Here is an 18,448-nt window from a genome sequence, read left to right as displayed (position 1 = left end):
TTAGTATTAGGAGGAAGCTCCATTTATTCACTTACATCCATTTAGTTCTCTTTGCACAGTGCGTTATAATGCAGCAGAAAAAAACCCATGGTGCTGGTTTTATCAGACTCCTATAACCACATGGATGTTTCCAGACCTGAATGCTAAATTGGGATGTTTTGGCTTTTTAAGATGTTCATGTTTGTGCTAGTTTTACTTTAGGTTGCCTATAGGAGAGTGTTATAGTTGGATTTGATTAACTTCCTGATCTAGTTTTATAGTATTTGCTCACAATAGGCTTGACATTAGCTTACAGGAATGCACTATCAATCTGACTGCTAAAAAACTTGTTCAGCTTGGTATGTGCTGTGCTCTCACATTTTTGTTAGATCTGTGTTTTCATATGCTAAAAGAACATCTTAAACCTTGTTTAGTATTTCCCCATCCAGGGTATGTTTCAAATGGAATAAGAAACCTAAAGGAGTTCTTAAAAAAAAAAAAAGTTATTTCTTTGATTTCATTTAGCCAATTATGCCTGCAAAATCTTACCAATATAATAAAAGCATGTAACAAATTATTCACTTAAACCAGTGCTGAAGATTGGTTGCACTAAAACCAGCTTTCATCTTGTTTATGTTGAGTTTTGAAATACCAGAATCTTACCAGTGAAATCTAAATAGGTTGAAGTATTTTTAAAGCATATGAAGAGAGATTGTGACTAAATGTGTTTTTAAGTATAACTAAGCATAACTAAGCTGTTGAAACTCTTTTCTGGATGTGCCACATGTATTACTTCATTTTGTCTTTGTTGTTTCAGTTTCGTTCAGTTGCATTCATTGAGACTTCTTTTACTCCACAGCATCTGGGGCTGAGCCTATGTATTGGTCAAGTTTTATGACCAGTAGCATGCAGCTTGCAAAAGAGTGTCTTAGCCAAAAATTGACAGATGAACAAGGAGAAGGGTCCCAGCCTTTTGAAGGACTTGAGAAATTTGCAGAAACTATTGAAACAGGTATGAATTAATTATTGAGATCTGAATGAATGTCTGAGATTAAATTAGTTTGTTGTGTCTCAGTTTTACAAAATGGCATCTCATTTGTCATAACTTGGCTCATAAATTTTCACTTGTTAGCGTTACTTGTGCAATTTAAATAAGAACACAGGTCAATTGATGATGTTTTCAAAGCAGGGTTAAAAAAGCCTGTTTACTTACTAAAATATATGTATGCTTCCCTCAGTGGTCAGAGTGAACCCTACTCGAGGGCAAATTGGTGTTTACACCAGAACAAATCCAGCTAAATTGTGCTGGAATGAGATCTCTTACTATTGGAGGTGCCAATTTAATTAATCACACCGATTGTCTGTAGTGATGCTGTTGAGTGTGTGACAGAGAATGGTTTTTCACCTATTTTTGCACAACGCTAATCTGTTGAGACATTTATATCTCCATAATCATACAACGTGGTCAGAAGTACCTTAGAAAGTCTGGTGTTTGTTGTTGTTGGTTTTATTAGGTGGGAGAAACTAAGGGCTTATGACTACGTTATGCAGTGGAGAACCTAGTGCTGAAATGCATGAGCTAAGGGAAATGTTTAAAATCAGATCTAGAAATAGAATTATTTGGCCAAAGTAGTGTAGTGCTATAGCAGTGTTTAGAAGTTCATACATGGTGCACAGTGAAGGAGGTACTTTCTTTGAGGAACTTCCACACTGAGCCATAGAACAGCTTTGAGTTGTCATTTGCTCAAATGTCTGTGCTTTAAAGTTCCGTTGCATAATATGGGTGTATATATTGGACATTTCATAGGGGTTTACATTGTCACTTGATGTCTTCTTACATTATTAAACTCAACTGATTATTTCCACTGAAATAAATATCGAGAACTTAAAATTAAAAACTCTTTTAAATTGGTTATGAAAGTTGTTGTTGAGTAACTTGACTTAAATGTTTGCATGTCTTTTTGTTTTTTCATTGAAGTTCTAAGAAGAGTGAAAGTTACCTTTTTAGATACTGTTTTGCGAATAGAGCATGTACCAGAAAACTCTAAAAGTGGAACTGCACTTGAAATCAGAATTGAAAGGTAAAGTGTTTGTTTTTTAAATGTTTGGTTTTTTCCCCCCAAGGCACTTCTTGCTATTTCCTGTATCATGTATCTTACCCATGCACATGCGTTCTTAGTGCACAGTTAGACACTAGCTCTTAAGTGCTTCTTTATTGTGTCAGTGAGCATTTTCTCCACTCAGCTTCCACTTAACATGTTTAAGCTAAAGGTTTTTAACCATCAAACTGGAGTTTTGGATTTTCCAAGGATAAGTTAATGAGCACTTCCACAGATTATGTATACCGTTTCTCAAATGTTCACCAGTCAGTGGATATTGTTGGCCAATCAGGCCATCTCTTCAGTACACAAAAGGAATTGACCCTTTTGAGTAAGGCACTTACTGTATTTTCTTACTGTATTTTCTTACTGTCTTTTCACTTAACACTTTCAGAAGGAAAACTACAGTCCTGAAACAAAATAAACTGGAAGACTTAGGTCCTCTGTGAGCTTTCAAAAGAGTCCACATGTATTCTGTGAATTTGAATACTATATGCATTCCTAAAGTATTTTTTGACCTATGGGATAGGGTAATCGTACGTTTTTGCAAAGTATTGAAATCCTTAACAAATTAAACTGATTCTTATGGAGAAACGCTTGTGAAATATATTTGATTTAAAGCATTTATAAACTTCTGGTTGTTATGTTCAATTTAGGAGAGACATTAGTAAACTATAATTATTTTTCTTATGGAAGTCCATTCCCAGAAGAAACCTCCTTTTCTGTGCTTTAAAAACTAGATTGAAACAGTTGAATACCTTGTTGTTTTGATGTTTGACAAATTTTATTTACAGAAAGGTAGGTTTATTTTTCCACTGTAAATTCTAATATGTGGAGACTTGCACTTTTTAAGGTATTCACTCTTTATGCTGTCTCTCAGTGTTTAATATAAGAAATTTAATTTCACAGAAACCTTATGGAATTGGAGCCTATTCTCTCAATTTCAACTTTCATTTTGATAGAATGTTACTTTCAAGTAGTGCTTTTAGACAAAAGAAAAATATTAGATGGAAGATTTTTAAAAAATTTGGATTCTGAAGCAGGAATTGTGTGTGTCCTAATGGAAATGTATGTATAGAAGTGTTGGGCAGACTCCTTTGCTTCGTGTTCAGATTAGACATAAGTACGTGGACAGTCATACTCTAGGACACACCGGAAGCATGTCACAGTTGTCCTGTGGTGTCTTGTAGATAATTTAAGATTTCCACCCACTTGCAGAGCGTAGTGGCTTCTCCTTTTACAACAGTCAGGGACATTGTGAATAGTACAAAGAGAGAAAGCGTGTACAAACTTAGAGGCTGAATGGCACAACAAAGATAACAATTTGCATGCACCTACCATCTTTTTTTCTTTTCTGTCGTCTCCCAGAACTATGTACTGTGATGAAACTGCAGATGAGTGCTCTGGAATTAATGTACATCAGCCCACGGCTTTTGCTCACAAGTTACTGCAGCTCTCAGGTGTCTCTTTCTTCTGGGATGAGTTTCCTGCTTCAGCAAAGTCCTCCCCAGTGTGTTCAACTACTCAGCTGGTAAAATTAAACACATTATATATGAATATAAATTGATGAGGGATAGAATATGTTGTTATGCTAATATATTAGATCCATTCTTAACAATGTATGAGTTGAGCTTTTAGTTGAATCAATTTTCAATAAGTTTCATAATCATTTCCAGTTGATTTTGACAAGGGGAAAGGAAACAGACTTTAGAACTGAGTAAAATTTAGGATGTATTATACTCGAAACTGGTTACAACTTTAATGTGTGGAAGTCCTCTACAACTCGCTATTCTGTGGAAACTTGCTCTGCTTTTTTGGGAAAGCCCTAATGTTTCTAATTTTACATGCCTTGTTTCTTTCACAGTTATCAGTACGTGCTTTTAATGCCATTGTCAAATTTACATTTGTGTAAAGTGATAACTTGTGTGATAAGTTTATTTGAAATGCTTTTTGGGGTTTTTTGTTGTATTTTGGGTTTTGTGGTTTTTTTTTTTTTTTTTTTTTTTTTGTAAGAAACAGAGTATGTTCTTACTCCTTTCTCTGTAATGTTTTTTGGGTTTTTTGGTTTTTTTTTTTTTTTTTTTTTTTTTGTAAGAAACAGAGTATGTTCTTACTCCTTTCTCTGTAATGTCTTAAGGCAACTGAACCAAAGCTTTCACCTAGCTGGAATCCAAAAATCATTTATGAGCCACATCCGCAATTAACAAGAAACTTGCCAGAAATTACTCCTTCTGACCCTGTGCAGATCAGTAAGCTGATTGGTAGAATGGAGTTGAGCCTAACATTAAAGCAAAATGAAGTACTTCCTGGAGCTAAGGTTAGTTGTGCTTTTCATGGTCTTTAACTGAGTTAATATTGCATACAAAAAATGCTGAGATTCTCCAGGAGAGAGAATCCCCTTAGTTTTGTTCTCTGCATTCAAACCCAATATATATGTCTAATAAGACATCTTTACAGTGGCCAGACAAGGTGATGGTACACTGAAATCTGCTAAAGGAGAATTTCTGTATGTTAGAGGGACTGAATTTATGTATTCGAGTAACTCCTGAGAAGTGTTTTCATAAAAACCGTGCTGCTCTTCATTTATCCTTTTTCCTTGTGGCACTATGACTGACTTTGACTATATAAGTGTGGAATGTTTAACTGGTTGGTTAGAATCACGTTGGGTTAAAAGGATATAATTTACCTCAACAATTACAAGTAAACCTTAAATGATTAAATAGGTCGCAGCATTCTAAAACTAACATGAACATTTCTACTTCTGAATTTTTTTATTAAGATTTACAGTAAACCAAATAGTAACAGCATGTTTAAATGCTATTAGTTAAAATCTTTTATTTGACTTTACATAAAGATACAGGAAGCAAAGTAGTTTAAAATAAAGTTTTTTTTTTTAAAAAAAAGAGTGTGAGTGTGTAGATATATTCCCTTTGTCTCCAAAGGGAGGCTATTGGCCTGCCATGTATAGTGTACCATATTCTATGGAAACCATAAAGTTTCTACTACAGTAGAAAAGTTACTTACATCCAGCAATTTCTAGTCAGTCTTTAACTTTTCTTGTTTATTCAGTTGCGTCCTTGAAAAATGGAACAACATATTTTGTTTGGTGTGAAGTAGAAAAATGCCAGCCATTTCAAAAGTATGAATAGTAAATGCAGTTAACACCTTTAACTGATGTCCAGACGTTTCTAAAGATCAAAAATTTTCCACTTTTTAATCATTAGCTGTATTTTAAGGTAGCCAGAAGAAAAATGTCAAGAGCAGAGTTTGTTTTATAGATGTTCTATATCATAGAATGCAGAGCAGTGGTCTAAGCTTGAGTGGTGGGTTTGAGTACAGGCAAAGCATTGTTGGTATATTGAATAACAGCAACATCTGACCTAGTGAATGGATATAATATTAAATGACAAAATTAAAGAAGGACCTGGTTTTTTATTTATCAGGTGGAGTTACTGCACATGGGAGAGAACATAGATACAGTATATTGCTTAGTCTAGTTTAAACTCTTACTCTGGAAACTCAATTATGTGAGAACAGCTTTGATTAGAATAGTTGTTTCAAGCATGTAAACTGCAAAGTGTACTATGTAAGTTTGTGTCAAGTATGACACACCTCAGTCATCATTTTCTTTCAACTCTTTCCAAAGCATGATAAAAATACTAGGAAACAGTATACCAAACTAATTGATAATTTATTTTCCCAGCTTATGTAAATATTTTCTTAAAGTTTTTATGAGCATAAGTCTATTTTCATATAAATACATTCCATTGCATGCCAATTTTTTTCTTCCCCTCCCCATGACCAGTTGCTCTCACTCATGCTCCTCAACAGGACAGAGAGAGAGAATGTGATCAAAAAGCTTACAGACTGAGATAAAGACAGGGAGACCTCTTAGCAATTACTGTCACAGGCACAGCAGACTCAACTTGGGGAAAATTAATTTAATTTATTGCCAATTAGAACATAGTTGGATGATGAGAAATAAATAGAAACACCCTCCCCTCACCCATTTTTCATTCCAGGCTGAACTTCACTTCGTAATTGCCACCTCCTCTGCCTCCTCACCCCCTTGAGCAGTGCAGGGTGCATGGGAAGTTGGGAGGTTGCAGCCAGTTCATAACATTTCCTCTGTGCTCTTCCTTTCTCCTCATGCTTCTCCCCTACTCCAGTGTGGGTCACTCAGGTTGCAGTCCTTCACAAACTGCTTCAGTGTGGGTCCTCTCCATGGGCTATTGTTCAGCAACATAAACCTTTTCCTCCAGGGGTCCTCCAAGAACCACAGTTCCTACAGGAGAACCTGCTGCTTTGTGGGCTTTTCATGGGCTGCAGTACTAGCCAGGAACCTACTCCTCTGTGGGCTCCCCACAGGCTACAACTTCCTTCAGGGCAAATCTACCTGCTGCAGAGTAGGGTCTTCCATGAGTTGCAGTGAGGGTTTCTGCTCTAGTGTGATCTCTTCCAAGTTTGCAAGGGAACGTCTGCTCTGGCACCCAGAACACCTTCTCCCCCTCCTTCCCTGAGCTTAGGGTTTGCAGGATTGTTTCTCTTGCTGTTTTTTATGTCACTGCCCGTGCAGCATTTTGCCCATTCTTAAATGTGTTTTTACAGAGGCACCACCAACTTTGCTGATGGGCTCATCTTGTCCTGAGGTGGGTCCTTTACAGGGATGGCTGGAACCAGCTTTGCCCAGCATGGGGCAGATCCTGCAGCATACCTTGCTGCCAGCACCTTGCCACCTACTCTTGATACGATGAGTAATAATTACGAATGGACCAATGTCTGGGAGTACAGGATTCTAGAATTGAAAAATAGATATATACAAGTCCTTAACAGAATTTTAATGTGAGTTGTTCTCAAAAGATAAGTGGCTTGCTTTGTTGTATACCATCTCAAGCCAATTAGACTTTTATAAACATCCCACTCTATGAATAAAGTATGTGAATTTATTTATTCGTATACTAAAAAGTGCTTAGAACTTTTACAGTTTAAGGGCTACTTCAGAAGGTGCTGACTACAGTATTTTATAATTAGTACAAAATACTAACTTTATACTGTTCATTACTTCTGGAATTATTAAAGAAGAAACACAACTAGCAGGTTAATGGTATTCTTGAATTTTCCTGTTGGATGATTTTGTGTGTGTTGTAAGGTGATAAATTGTCAGCGACACATCCCTGTATATCCTGCCAAGATACAGATTGGAAGCAATATGCAATTAACTTTCTAGCTGTGTTGTGTAGAACATGAAAGTGATGCTGGAATGGCTGTATCCTATACAGCATCAAAATCTATTACCAAAATAGTTGACTGAAGGCTTTTAAAGAAAAATTCTTTAAGTTTGCTTTCCTTTTTTTTTCTTCAGTTGGATATAGATGGGCAAATAGACTCTGTACATCTATTCCTGTCACCGAGGCAGGTGCATCTTCTGTTGGATATGGTAGCAGCTATTGCTGGACCAGGCAAGTGAACATTCTGTAAATGTTACATAGATATTATGGTGGGTGAAAAATAAACTTTGCAAGAGAAACAGCTTTCCTCAGTGAGGAAAAAAAGTTTGCTGGTAGATTATTATGAATTTCTATTTGATACTAGCAAAATGTGTTGTTGCTGCTCTGAGTAGGACTACGATCAGTTTATTGACTTCAGTTGCAAATTGTACATGCCGGTAATGAAAATCTAGGTAACAAATAAAATTTGATAAGTGGCTATATAATGGGACCAGAGATAGGGAAATGGTAAGTGGTGAAAATCAGGAGGCCAGAACAATTTTGTTTCTTGTAGCTTCTGTTTCACGAGAGGGGCTTAGCAGTTTGGTTTCTTCTCTGTCCTATGCTTTAGTGACAGGCAGAGATTTGTCAATTTTGCTAGGCAATTAACAGCAGTGTTTTTGACTACTGCAGTAGCAGGGTGAGAGTGGTTTGATTTGTTCTCTCTCCAATCCACCTGATGTAACCACGCTTACTATTAGGATAGATGATTAATCTTCTCTTTAAAAAGATTTGTCATGTCCAGGGTGGATGCTTAATATTCTCCTAGTGATACTAATATGTTTGTTGTACTGGGCTTGTATATTGGTTTTGGGTAACTGGAAAAGCATGTAGTTACATATAGTTTCCCATATGTGTCATCTTCATCCGTAAAAATTTAATATTCATTAATAGTGAAACCTTTAAGAGATTGTGTCCTTAGTTCCTAAAGCTGACTGAGAAATATATGCAGATATGTTCACATATATCAGCATATATGACCTTAACACATTTTCTTTAGACTTGAAATTAATGAATGCTAAGGAGAGATTAATCTGTCTTGGACAAATAAAAAAATGCGTGTATATTCAACAGATACGTATATACAGCTGCATATATACACGAAAATAACAACTGTCAATTTTCAGATTCATTTTTAAATTTTCTTTGGGGTACTGGTTAGGAAATTAACAGTGGGTTTTCTATCCTCTTTTCTAATTCAGAGAGCCTAAGCAGGATAGAATTGTCAAGTAAAGACAGGAAGAACCGGCCAATGCAACAGGAAGATGAGTATCGGATTCAAATGGAGCTGAAACGTTATTTAAGAAAAGAGTCTTTGTCTGCAGGAGCATCATCTGAACAAAGCTTCTATGAGACAGAAAGTGCCAGAACGCCTTCTAGTCGTGGCAAGTATAAAAGATGATGCAGCATAGGAAATAACCTGTTGTTCAGATTATATAAATTAGTTGCTCATTTTTAATCTCTACTAATTTAGGAATCAAAAGAACTTGACATAGAACAGTTGCATGCTGATAGTTGTGCTGTTGAATATAAAAATTAACACCTATTTTAGATATCAGGCTAGATTTGATTCAGTATTTCACTGAAGCCATTCAGTAATCTGTATGTTACTGTGCCACATGGTAAATAGACGTGCAGCGTAGCATCTTTTTGAGTGTATGGTTGAGGAAATTAAATATAAAGTAATAGTTGCATTGCCCTGATATTTTTATTTAAATAATTTTTGGTTTTATGTTTAATGTGAAAATGTGAACTTTGATTTGTGAAATAGAGAGTGAATTGAATTTATAGAAATTGTGGCATCTTGAATATGAAAATGGAATATTTAACTGTTTTAGTATTTATTACGTTTTTTGCGCTTTTTTCAATAATCTCTGTCCACAGATAATTCTAGTCTCAGTGTAAAGAGAACTTAACTTCTGTAAATAATACATATAGCCGGTTATTCTGCCTGTTCTGAACTCAGGATTGCTTTTCTATTAAAAGTAAGGTTATTTTTACTATCTGTGTTTTTTTTAATTAGAAGAAGAAGTTTTCTTCTCAATGGCTGAAATGGACATGTCTCACAGCCTTTCTTCCCTTCCACCTCTTGGAGACCCTCCAACCATGGATCTAGACTTGTCTTTAACCAGTACATACACAACTACGCCAGCAGGATCTCCGCTGAGCACTACAGTGGTATAGTATTAACTACACTTAAAATCTTTGTGACATTAATACTTTTTGTCTGAAGCGGTTGCACAAATGTTCTTTACAATGAACTATTGCAAAATTCTAGGACAATTGAAAATGTTTAGAGCTGATAGTATTCCTTTTCTGCTATGGAAATTGTATTGGAAAGTTTCTTCTCTGTTTTGCTACAACGACAGGAAATGGAATTTATTTGTTTTGAAATGCCTTGAAACTTACATAGGACACTTAATGATTTATTTTCTTTTTAATAACTGCATGTTTGCCATCTGGATTTTCTTTCATATGGACTACACAGGCAATGACAGAAATTACAAAATCTTTGTATTACATTATTCCTCAAATTATGTGTTGGTACCACAGTCTTCCCCAAATCTGTCATGTGTTGAATGTTTTGCTTAATGAAAACCACAGAGAACAGTTGTGCTTTTTACAGGGAAACAGGAGAATATACACTCATGGAGAGAGCAACTTTAGCTTTAAAAATATGTGGCTGTAGACAACCATATAATTAGGAAGCTCAGCCTAAAGTAAAGCTTATCTACGTTGTTTAGTTAAGCACTAATACGCTATGAAGTGGTGTGCTGTTTATAGCTTATATGCATGTGTTTTCTTTTTGTTTATTTACCTTATTTATGTTCTGATCTAATGTCTAACATCTGATCGTCAAATTTATGATACGTGGTTTTTCTTTTAGCTTCAGCCAACTTGGGGTGATTTTCTTGATCGTAACAAACAAGAATTACAACCTCCAAGAGGTTCTTCGCTTACAGCCAACATGGTTCACCAGACTTCCTTAAGAAGGACATGTAAGTAGAAATGTTATTTTGTGTCCTTCTCCCTAGATAACTCTGGAAATAAATTGTTATGCAACAACTTGGTAAAAAAGAAATGAAAATCAAAAGCAAGATGATTTTATGAATGTGTTACTACTGAAAAATTACGTGAACTTAATTTTGTATTTCAGCTATTCCATCCAGATCTGTTTCTGTGGATGAATCCAGACCTGAGCTGCTTTTTAGACTGGCAGTTGGAACTTTCTCAGTGTCTGTACTTCATATTGACCCTTTACCCCCACCTGAAAGTTCACTGAACCTTAACCCATTGACACCAATGGCTCGGGATTTCTTTACCCGAATAGAAAAGATTGAGCCAGTTAAGTTTTCAACAGAAGATTTTCTGTCCTTCCGAGAAGTATTTGCAGAAGCTTGTTCTCATGATCACCTTAGGTATAACTTTGCTTATTAATAAATATAATTAACAAAAATATTTTTAAAGTAAATTTGAGTAAAGTAAGTTTATTTCTGTAGGAATTTTGTCACTTAAATATTTGAATTGCATTAGACTTCTTAGTTAACTTCAAAATAGCCTTGAATTTTGACATCTGTTGTCCAAGACTGTTGTTTGGGGTTTTTTTTGAATAAAAGAAGAAGAAAAGTGCATAAACATTAAAATCAACCTAGCTCTTTTCAACAATAGATGAATTAATCTGGGTACAGTTTCTACCACAGAAATCTAGAGAGTCAAGAATCATTGAGAAAATTATTTCTTTAGAAATAGCTGTATTTTACACTACCATCTTTATTCCAAAATAGGGATTTCTGCTTGAAGGAGGTTAGCGGCTTACTTAGTGCGAAGTAAAAGTGTATGATAGGAAATATTTAAGGGTGTATATATGTTTTCTAACCTTATGCATGTAATTTAGATTTCCTGAGGCATTTGACTTTTTTTTATTGCCTATATAAGGATGTTAGATTCCCAGCTTTATGTGAATTGTGCCTTAGGCTAGATGTCTAAAGAGTACAAATTTCTCTGCATTGACCATTGTTGAATGTGTAACATTAAGTGAGCTCCATTGTATTTGTTGCTAAAGCTACAATCTGTTATAATTAGGGTTTTTTTCTTATTTTTTGACAATCACAATGGTTTCAATGATTATTAAAAGGATTGTAGTGATCCTTTTTTACATATTTATATATTGACTTAATTTTTATTGTTTTATGCTATTTTTTGTAATTTATGTAATTCAGATTTATAGGTACTGGCATCAAAGTGTCTTATGAGCAAAGACAAAGGACTGCCTCTCGAAGTTTTAGTACTGATTTATCCATTGGGAATATGGAATTTCTGGAATGCCTTTTCTCTACTGATTCTCATTCCATTCAGCCTCACTATACAGAGGTATGTAAGAAATACAGGGAGTTCTGTAGAAAAGACATGTTAATTGTATAACTGAGAATGCTAGATTTGAAAATGGATCTAATTTTAATTTTTTTTGTGTGTGTGTGTTATGCCTTTGAAATGCAACTTACGTTTTGATTGCAAGCTCAAAACAGTAAACAAGATTGCTGTCATACCAGACAGGAATAGTGTGAAGTAGCCATACTTGGCTAGTTTACTTCTTGTTTAAATATTCTTAACACAGTTTGGGAATTAGCGTGAATGTTTTCAAATGAGTTGAGTAGAGTTGCAAGGATTTTGTTAGGTGACGTTTATTCTTCCAGTTCCTTTAATCGTTGGAGACAGCCAGTAAAGTGGCTGAGTAAATGGAATGAGTAAATGGTTGGGCTGGGGCTCTGTTAGCTGACTTGACCGTAGGGTTACCTATTGTCTGTTCTGAGTAAAATGTCATAAATACCTTTTCCTGTGGCAACTCCTTTCTCCTTATCTATTAAGTTTTTCAACTCTATTTTATTCTCAAGCTGCTGACATTTCATTCTGAAGAAGAAAGTGATTCTCATGCTATGCCATGCCTTCAGCTTCATTATAAGCATTCGGATAATAGAGGACCTCAGGTAAGGTGGGAGCTAAAACCACCAAGTTTCTGTGCAATAGCCATTGTCTAATTTTGTTCATTTTAAGAGAAAGGTATCCTTCTTACAAAACAGGGAGTCAACTCTCAGTTGTTATTTGTTTTGCTGTATTGTTTCTAAAGATTTTAGTGCTTTTTCTCTTTATTTTCAGGGTAGTCAAGGCAGACTCAGTTCCGTTCCACAGAAAGAAGAGTTACAAATAAAGTTAAGTCCAGTGTTTTGTGAGCTGGATATTAGTATTGTAGACAGATTAAATTCCTTACTTCAGCCGCAGAAATTAACTACGGTGGAGATGATGGCATCTCACATGTATGCTTCCTACAACAAGCACATAAGTCTGGTAAGTGAAAAGTGAAATTAATAAACTTCCTGATTTTTTTGCAGGAGGAAGGCAGGATGACACTAAGCCTGAGATTGCTAATTCTGATTGATTTGTGGTGTTCAGTTTTTTGTTTGGTTTTGTTGGTTGAGTTGTGGTTTTTTGGGTGGTTGCTCGTTTGTTTTTTCTGATACAGAACAGGAGCCGTCTGACTTAGGCACTCATTTTGGATTCAGTGATTGCATCTTGGTAGCTGCTTTATAAACTTAAGTTCTCAGCTTCTTGAAGCAAACAGAACTGAGTGAAAAAGGAAGGAAAAAAAAAAAAAAGGAACCATGACTGACATCTAATCCCTAATCTGCCCTATCATGCTCTCCAGCAGCTGATATAAACTGTTGCTGATAGTTCCACTTCTATATTGAAATTGAATTCAGGTGTCACAGTCAGCCCAGTCACCTCTGCTGTGCTTACCTGCTTTTGGAGTAGGTCATGGAAAGGGTGGGGAACATATGCATTGTGTTCAAGTGATCGAGGACTAACAGAGAAGTTGGGTCTTGTTTGTTGTGGTTCAGCTTGTCAGTAGGATTTGAGTGCTAGTATATTTAGCACAATAACACTGAACTTTGAGGCTTTTCTTGAAGTAGATGAGGAAAGATTAATGCAGTTAAATTATTTTCTACACAGGAATGAATATCTTAATGTAATTTTATTGCTGCATTGATTGATTACAGAAAAATTAGTCTTCAAAACTTACTAACTTTTTAAATGAGAATTTTCTTAAGACATCAATTTCTGTCAATATGGTTAGGGCTGGGAAGTTTGATTCTTTCCGATGAATGTCAGCAATAAGCTATGCTCAGGGAGTTATGAATGACACGTCAATGACAGGAGCTTGGAAGCCATGACTTAATGAAAGGGACAAATATGCTTGATAGGAGTTCTTGGCTTCTCAACAATAGCATTTTAAAAAAAAAAAATCTGAGAGACAAGGTACTTGCTAACTGCAACTGAGTGTTGTTTGGTACTGTCACTCGAAGAGAAAAAAGTATGAAGATAGCCATTTTTTGAAAGATTGCTAACCTCTGCAAATACTTGGTTTCTAAGTAGAATCTTATCAGCACCAGCCATAGAAGAATATGCTAATAATAATAATAATTGGTTCTAATATGTGTGTTTTGTGTGATACCTAAAAATGAAAAAGGGTAATTTTTCATATATTACATCATCAAAAGCTTTCTCCGTAGTTGTTTTTAGTGCTATTTTCTCTAATTTAGATTTTTTTTTTCCTTTGTTTTTTAGCATAAAGCATTTACTGAAGTTTTTCTGGATGATTCACATACTCCTGCAAATTGTAGAGTTTCAGTTCAAGTCACTGCCCCAGCACTAAATCTCTCTGTTCGCTTCCCAATACCTGACCTACGGTCAGATCAGGAAAGAGGACCATGGTTTAAGAAATCACTTCAGAAGGAGATTCTTCATCTTGAATTTACAGATATGGAATTTAAAACCGAGTTTATAGGAGGGTCAACTCCAGAACAAGTTAAATTAGAACTTACCTTTAAAGAGCTAACTGGTAAGGATGTTAGTTTAACATTATATTCAAATAATCTTTTTAATTTTCCCAATTATTACGTAGTTGAGACAAACATCTTCTCATGTGGATTAACACGAGTGTCTTTTCTACCTGAATTTTGGAGCAGGTATCTCTGCTGCAGTTTAGTGTTCTGTACTAAAAATCAGCATAAGTCAAAATAACACTGCTAGGGGGAAAGGCTGCTGTGTGTTAGGCATAGTGCTTTCATTCTTGATTTTGAGATCTGAGCTAGGATTTCTGGTTTTTTCTGTGATATTGTTACAGTTTGTTTCAATTTGGCATGAGTCTGGGATTTTTATCATGGCATTAGGGTAAGATTTGTAGACTGCAGGTGTACACTACAGCTATGCAAATTAGGAATCTCAAGTCTAGTCTAGAAATGAAGTCTATGATGTCCTAAATAAAAGTAATAAATCTGTGAGACCACCTCTGCTGATTTGTCATGCCATGTACTTTTTGAAGCTGAAGAAGACATAACTCAGCGATGCTATAAATGTAAATGGAGATATTTGTGTATTAGAAGCATCTGGTTTTCTAACTGCTGCTAGCTAGAAGATAATGTGAAATTATTCTTGTTTCTAAAAATTGATATTTAACTTCAGGAGGAAAAGATGACAAAATTTGCATAAGTATGTTAGGAAGAGCGTTGATAAGTTAGCCCGTTGGACTCCAACCTGAGGAGCGGGTAACCTGAAGTTAGCCGTTGTAATTCCCGTGTTAATTTTTCTAAAATCTTTTGCTATTCAGGCTTATTTGAAGAAGATCATGCACAAGCACCAGTCAAGTTTTTTCAAGTGTCTGGTGGCATAGATGGAGATACAACATCGTCATCGGACAATTTTGATTGGCCTCGGTAAAATAATGTTTTATTTTTAATGTGGGTTGTTTGGATTTTTATGAAGTACTGTTACTTTTCTAATTTAATATAGACTGCCTGTGTGGTAAATGCTTTAAAATAATTTACAAAGAAAGAACATTTAGCTATTGAAAAGAACCCAAGAATTTGTAAAAAAAAAAATTCCAAAAAGTCTACATTTATAGTAATGCAAGATGGTTTTAATGTATAATGGTTTCTGGGTAGACCCGAGTAAATTTCAGTGAAGGTGAATGGCTGCAGACTTCAAACTTTCTCCCTTTTTTTTTTTTTTGTCACTTTTCTACTACTTTTGCTTTCAAGACTGAATACCAGTAAAAACCTCAGTCAGATTTTGCCTCACAGTATTACTATAAGCTGGTATAAAGCTCTAACAGCAATAAAAATAATTATATTGTAACTGTATTACTGCAGCTTATATCACATATGAGGCAGTGCAATACTTAGGAATTACTGAAGAGAAGGACCTAACAGCTGTAGCATGTACAAAGATGTTTAGAGAGACAATCTTACATTTGCTGCAGCATTTCCACATTCTTTTTTTTTTTTTTTTTTTTCCACAAAATGTAGTGGCTTTCTGACAGCATGTTTGTATGGTCATTTTTTAGCGTGGTTTTCTTTTACAATGGTAAAAATAAATTTTTCAGAAAGTGTCTACATGTAATGCAGAACAGTATATAGCAGAACATTTTTAAATACCTGTTGATGTAGTGATGCAAGCATTGTTTTTGGAGAGTGCTAGGTTTTTCTTAGGTCACCTGGTGGCGTTGAAAAAAGCAGACACTAACCTTCGTGACTGGTTCTTTTTCTGTGTCACTTTCTGCCTTTAAGTTTGGTGTTTTTCTTAATATATTGCTTTGTCTGATAAAATATGTTATTGTCTAAAAAATCCCTGGTCTTTGAGCTATTTAGTCTATGTGTATTTAATGGCTGGGTAGTAGAGCTAGGGGGCATGTGACTGTGCATCAGTATAAAAATTCTAAACATCTCTAATGACTTATTCTGCATAACTTCTCCAATGTCAGGATTGTATTGAAAATAAATCCTCTGGCTGTGCACTCTATTCTGGAAAGGATAGCAGCTGAGGAGGAAGAAGGTGATAATAACTTCCAAGAAGAAGAAGAAGGAGGGTCTCATTCTTTGAAGGATGTCTGTGATATTAGAAGACCAGAACCTTCTCCTTTTTCTTCTCGTAGGGTCATGTTTGAAAATGAAGAGGTACTATAAAATTTTGTTACTGCTTTGTGCTTATGGTAGACAAAATTAAGATATTCTCAGTACCTTATATGCACCTTCTGGCTTCCAGTTTTGTTGGGTTTTTTCCCTTGAACCTTGAGAGGTTTTTTTCTTTTTCTTTCAGATGGTGATGCCAGGAGATGTAGTTGAAATGACTGAATTTCAGGATAAAACAATTAGCAATTCTCATTATGTACTGGAACTCACGTTACCAAACATACACTTAACATTACCAAACAAAAGCTTTTATGAAAAGCTTTACAATAGGCAAGTATGATAACAGTTTTACTTGGTTATCGTGACCTGTACTTGTAGTTCTGTATCCATTGTTGTTTATATAGCTTTCTAAGAACATAAAATGCTATTTAAATATTCTTCCAAGTTAACATGAGAGATGCCACTGTGTCATGTATCTAATCCATGCCTTATCAGCCAGCTGCTAAAAAGTGGCAGATTTTGTGAACAAGTGTATACTGTAGGCAATGTTTCATTTTGCTCTAATCTTTCTGAATTCTTCTTTATAAATAGATCATTGTGCTTCAAAAATTGTTTAATGCAGTTTTATTCTTTCTTTTTCATTCAGTGACTCTTAACATCTAAAAATTGGAGTCCACAAGGCAAGCAGGGGAGAAAACCATAACCCGGTTTTGTAAGCCTTACAAAGGCTTATGAAAACGTGGAGAAAGTGAACCCAACTTACAGATATCTGTTAGCTTTCTGTCTTAAAAACAGAAGTACAACTATATTAAAAAAAGTTAAAAAATGGGTATTATGCTACACATTACTTACATTAAGAGAGATGCTGATCTATTTTAGCCTCTGATAGGCATTACTTTACTTTGGAAGCATTTTTTCACTTCCAGAGTGGCAAAGCCGAACCTTTCATTGAATATTCTGTTGGTGTACTTCTGTACTGAAAGTCACATATAATCTTTAACCCAACAGACTCAGCTGAAATCAAAAGAACTAATGTTTCCTGCAACTTTGCTTGAAAATTGATATGATCAAAATAGGGCTTTGTCACCCCTCCTCCAATCTACTGAGGTAGTATACACTTGCTAATAGAGGCTTTTGTGTCACTGAAGATGTTGGACTTTGATATGTGCATACTATAGTTGCAGAAAAAAAGTTAATTTCGTTATGAACTGCTTTTACTCATTAATACATTATTCTTTCTTGTGACCTTATATTAAGGGGTAATGTAATCATATGTTTTGTATAATGATAATGTATTTCTTCCTAGGATCAGCAATGATTTGTTGTTGTGGGAACCAACGGCTCCATCTCCTGTAGAAACATTTGAAAACCTTTCTTACGGTGTTGGACTGTCTGTGGCCAGCCAGCTCATCAACACTTTCAGTAAAGACAGCTTTAGCCAATTTAAATCTGCAGTTAATTATGGTAATACATTTAATAAATCATCTAGAATGTAGTGATTCGAAAGCATAATTGACTGAAGTGATTAAGCTGATAGTAGAAAGAATTTGCAAACTTGTGAGAAAGGAGTTACTTGAACCAAAAAGAAAAAACTTGGATTAGTATTTAATTAAAGTAAGTGTGAAATTGAATTGCATTACTGATGGGAAGACAGTTGAGTTATTGGCATAATATGTGTACTAGCTAGAGAGTTAGTTTTTTGTTTTATCTATTAGATGACGAGAGTGGATCTGAGGAAGAAACACTACAATATTATTCCACTGTTGATCAAAACTATCGTTCACGCAGAAGGAAAAAGCTTGACTCTCAGAATAAGAACTCACAAAGTTTTCTGTCTGTCCTGCTAAATGTGACACATGGATTAGTGTCCATATTCACAGATGTAAAGGTAAGACGCTGGAGATGCAAAAAGATCCCCTTCGTGTTGTATGTACTGGTTTTGGAAGGAACATGTCTTTGTAATAGTAATTCTGTATTCTTCACGCTATTGTACTATACCTAGACAATAATGCAACAGAATATCTTGGCAGTTCTGTTTGCTTTGCTTTACGTGAGAATAACTAAATGGAAGCAGGAAAATACGTATCGGTTGCAAATGTTGTATTAGTTTAGATTTTAACTGCAGTGAACTCAGCAAGCA

General features: G+C 35.2%; 1 protein-coding gene across 1 annotated transcript in view; it reads left to right on the top strand.

Annotated features, from left to right (window-relative positions):
- Positions 1 to 18,448, top strand: part of ATG2B (autophagy related 2B) — a 40,523-nt gene that overhangs the window by 4,905 nt on the left and 17,170 nt on the right. Inside the window, exons 3-20 of the mRNA XM_010140896.1 lie at positions 839 to 991; positions 1,958 to 2,060; positions 3,447 to 3,609; positions 4,216 to 4,395; positions 7,441 to 7,537; positions 8,548 to 8,730; positions 9,369 to 9,523; positions 10,233 to 10,344; positions 10,503 to 10,764; positions 11,566 to 11,716; positions 12,238 to 12,330; positions 12,500 to 12,688; positions 13,967 to 14,240; positions 15,009 to 15,114; positions 16,161 to 16,353; positions 16,496 to 16,638; positions 17,615 to 17,772; positions 18,024 to 18,196. Of these exons, the coding sequence (XP_010139198.1) occupies positions 839 to 991; positions 1,958 to 2,060; positions 3,447 to 3,609; positions 4,216 to 4,395; positions 7,441 to 7,537; positions 8,548 to 8,730; positions 9,369 to 9,523; positions 10,233 to 10,344; positions 10,503 to 10,764; positions 11,566 to 11,716; positions 12,238 to 12,330; positions 12,500 to 12,688; positions 13,967 to 14,240; positions 15,009 to 15,114; positions 16,161 to 16,353; positions 16,496 to 16,638; positions 17,615 to 17,772; positions 18,024 to 18,196 (2,888 nt within the window). The remainder of the gene's footprint in view (positions 1 to 838; positions 992 to 1,957; positions 2,061 to 3,446; positions 3,610 to 4,215; positions 4,396 to 7,440; positions 7,538 to 8,547; positions 8,731 to 9,368; positions 9,524 to 10,232; positions 10,345 to 10,502; positions 10,765 to 11,565; positions 11,717 to 12,237; positions 12,331 to 12,499; positions 12,689 to 13,966; positions 14,241 to 15,008; positions 15,115 to 16,160; positions 16,354 to 16,495; positions 16,639 to 17,614; positions 17,773 to 18,023; positions 18,197 to 18,448) is intronic.

The sequence above is a fragment of the Buceros rhinoceros genome, unplaced genomic scaffold (genome assembly GCF_000710305.1).
Source record: "Buceros rhinoceros silvestris isolate BGI_N320 unplaced genomic scaffold, ASM71030v1 scaffold43917, whole genome shotgun sequence".
Taxonomy (NCBI): Eukaryota; Metazoa; Chordata; class Aves; order Bucerotiformes; family Bucerotidae; genus Buceros; species Buceros rhinoceros.
The sequence above is the reverse complement of the archived record's forward strand: the minus strand, read 5'-3'. Positions and strand labels throughout refer to the sequence as shown.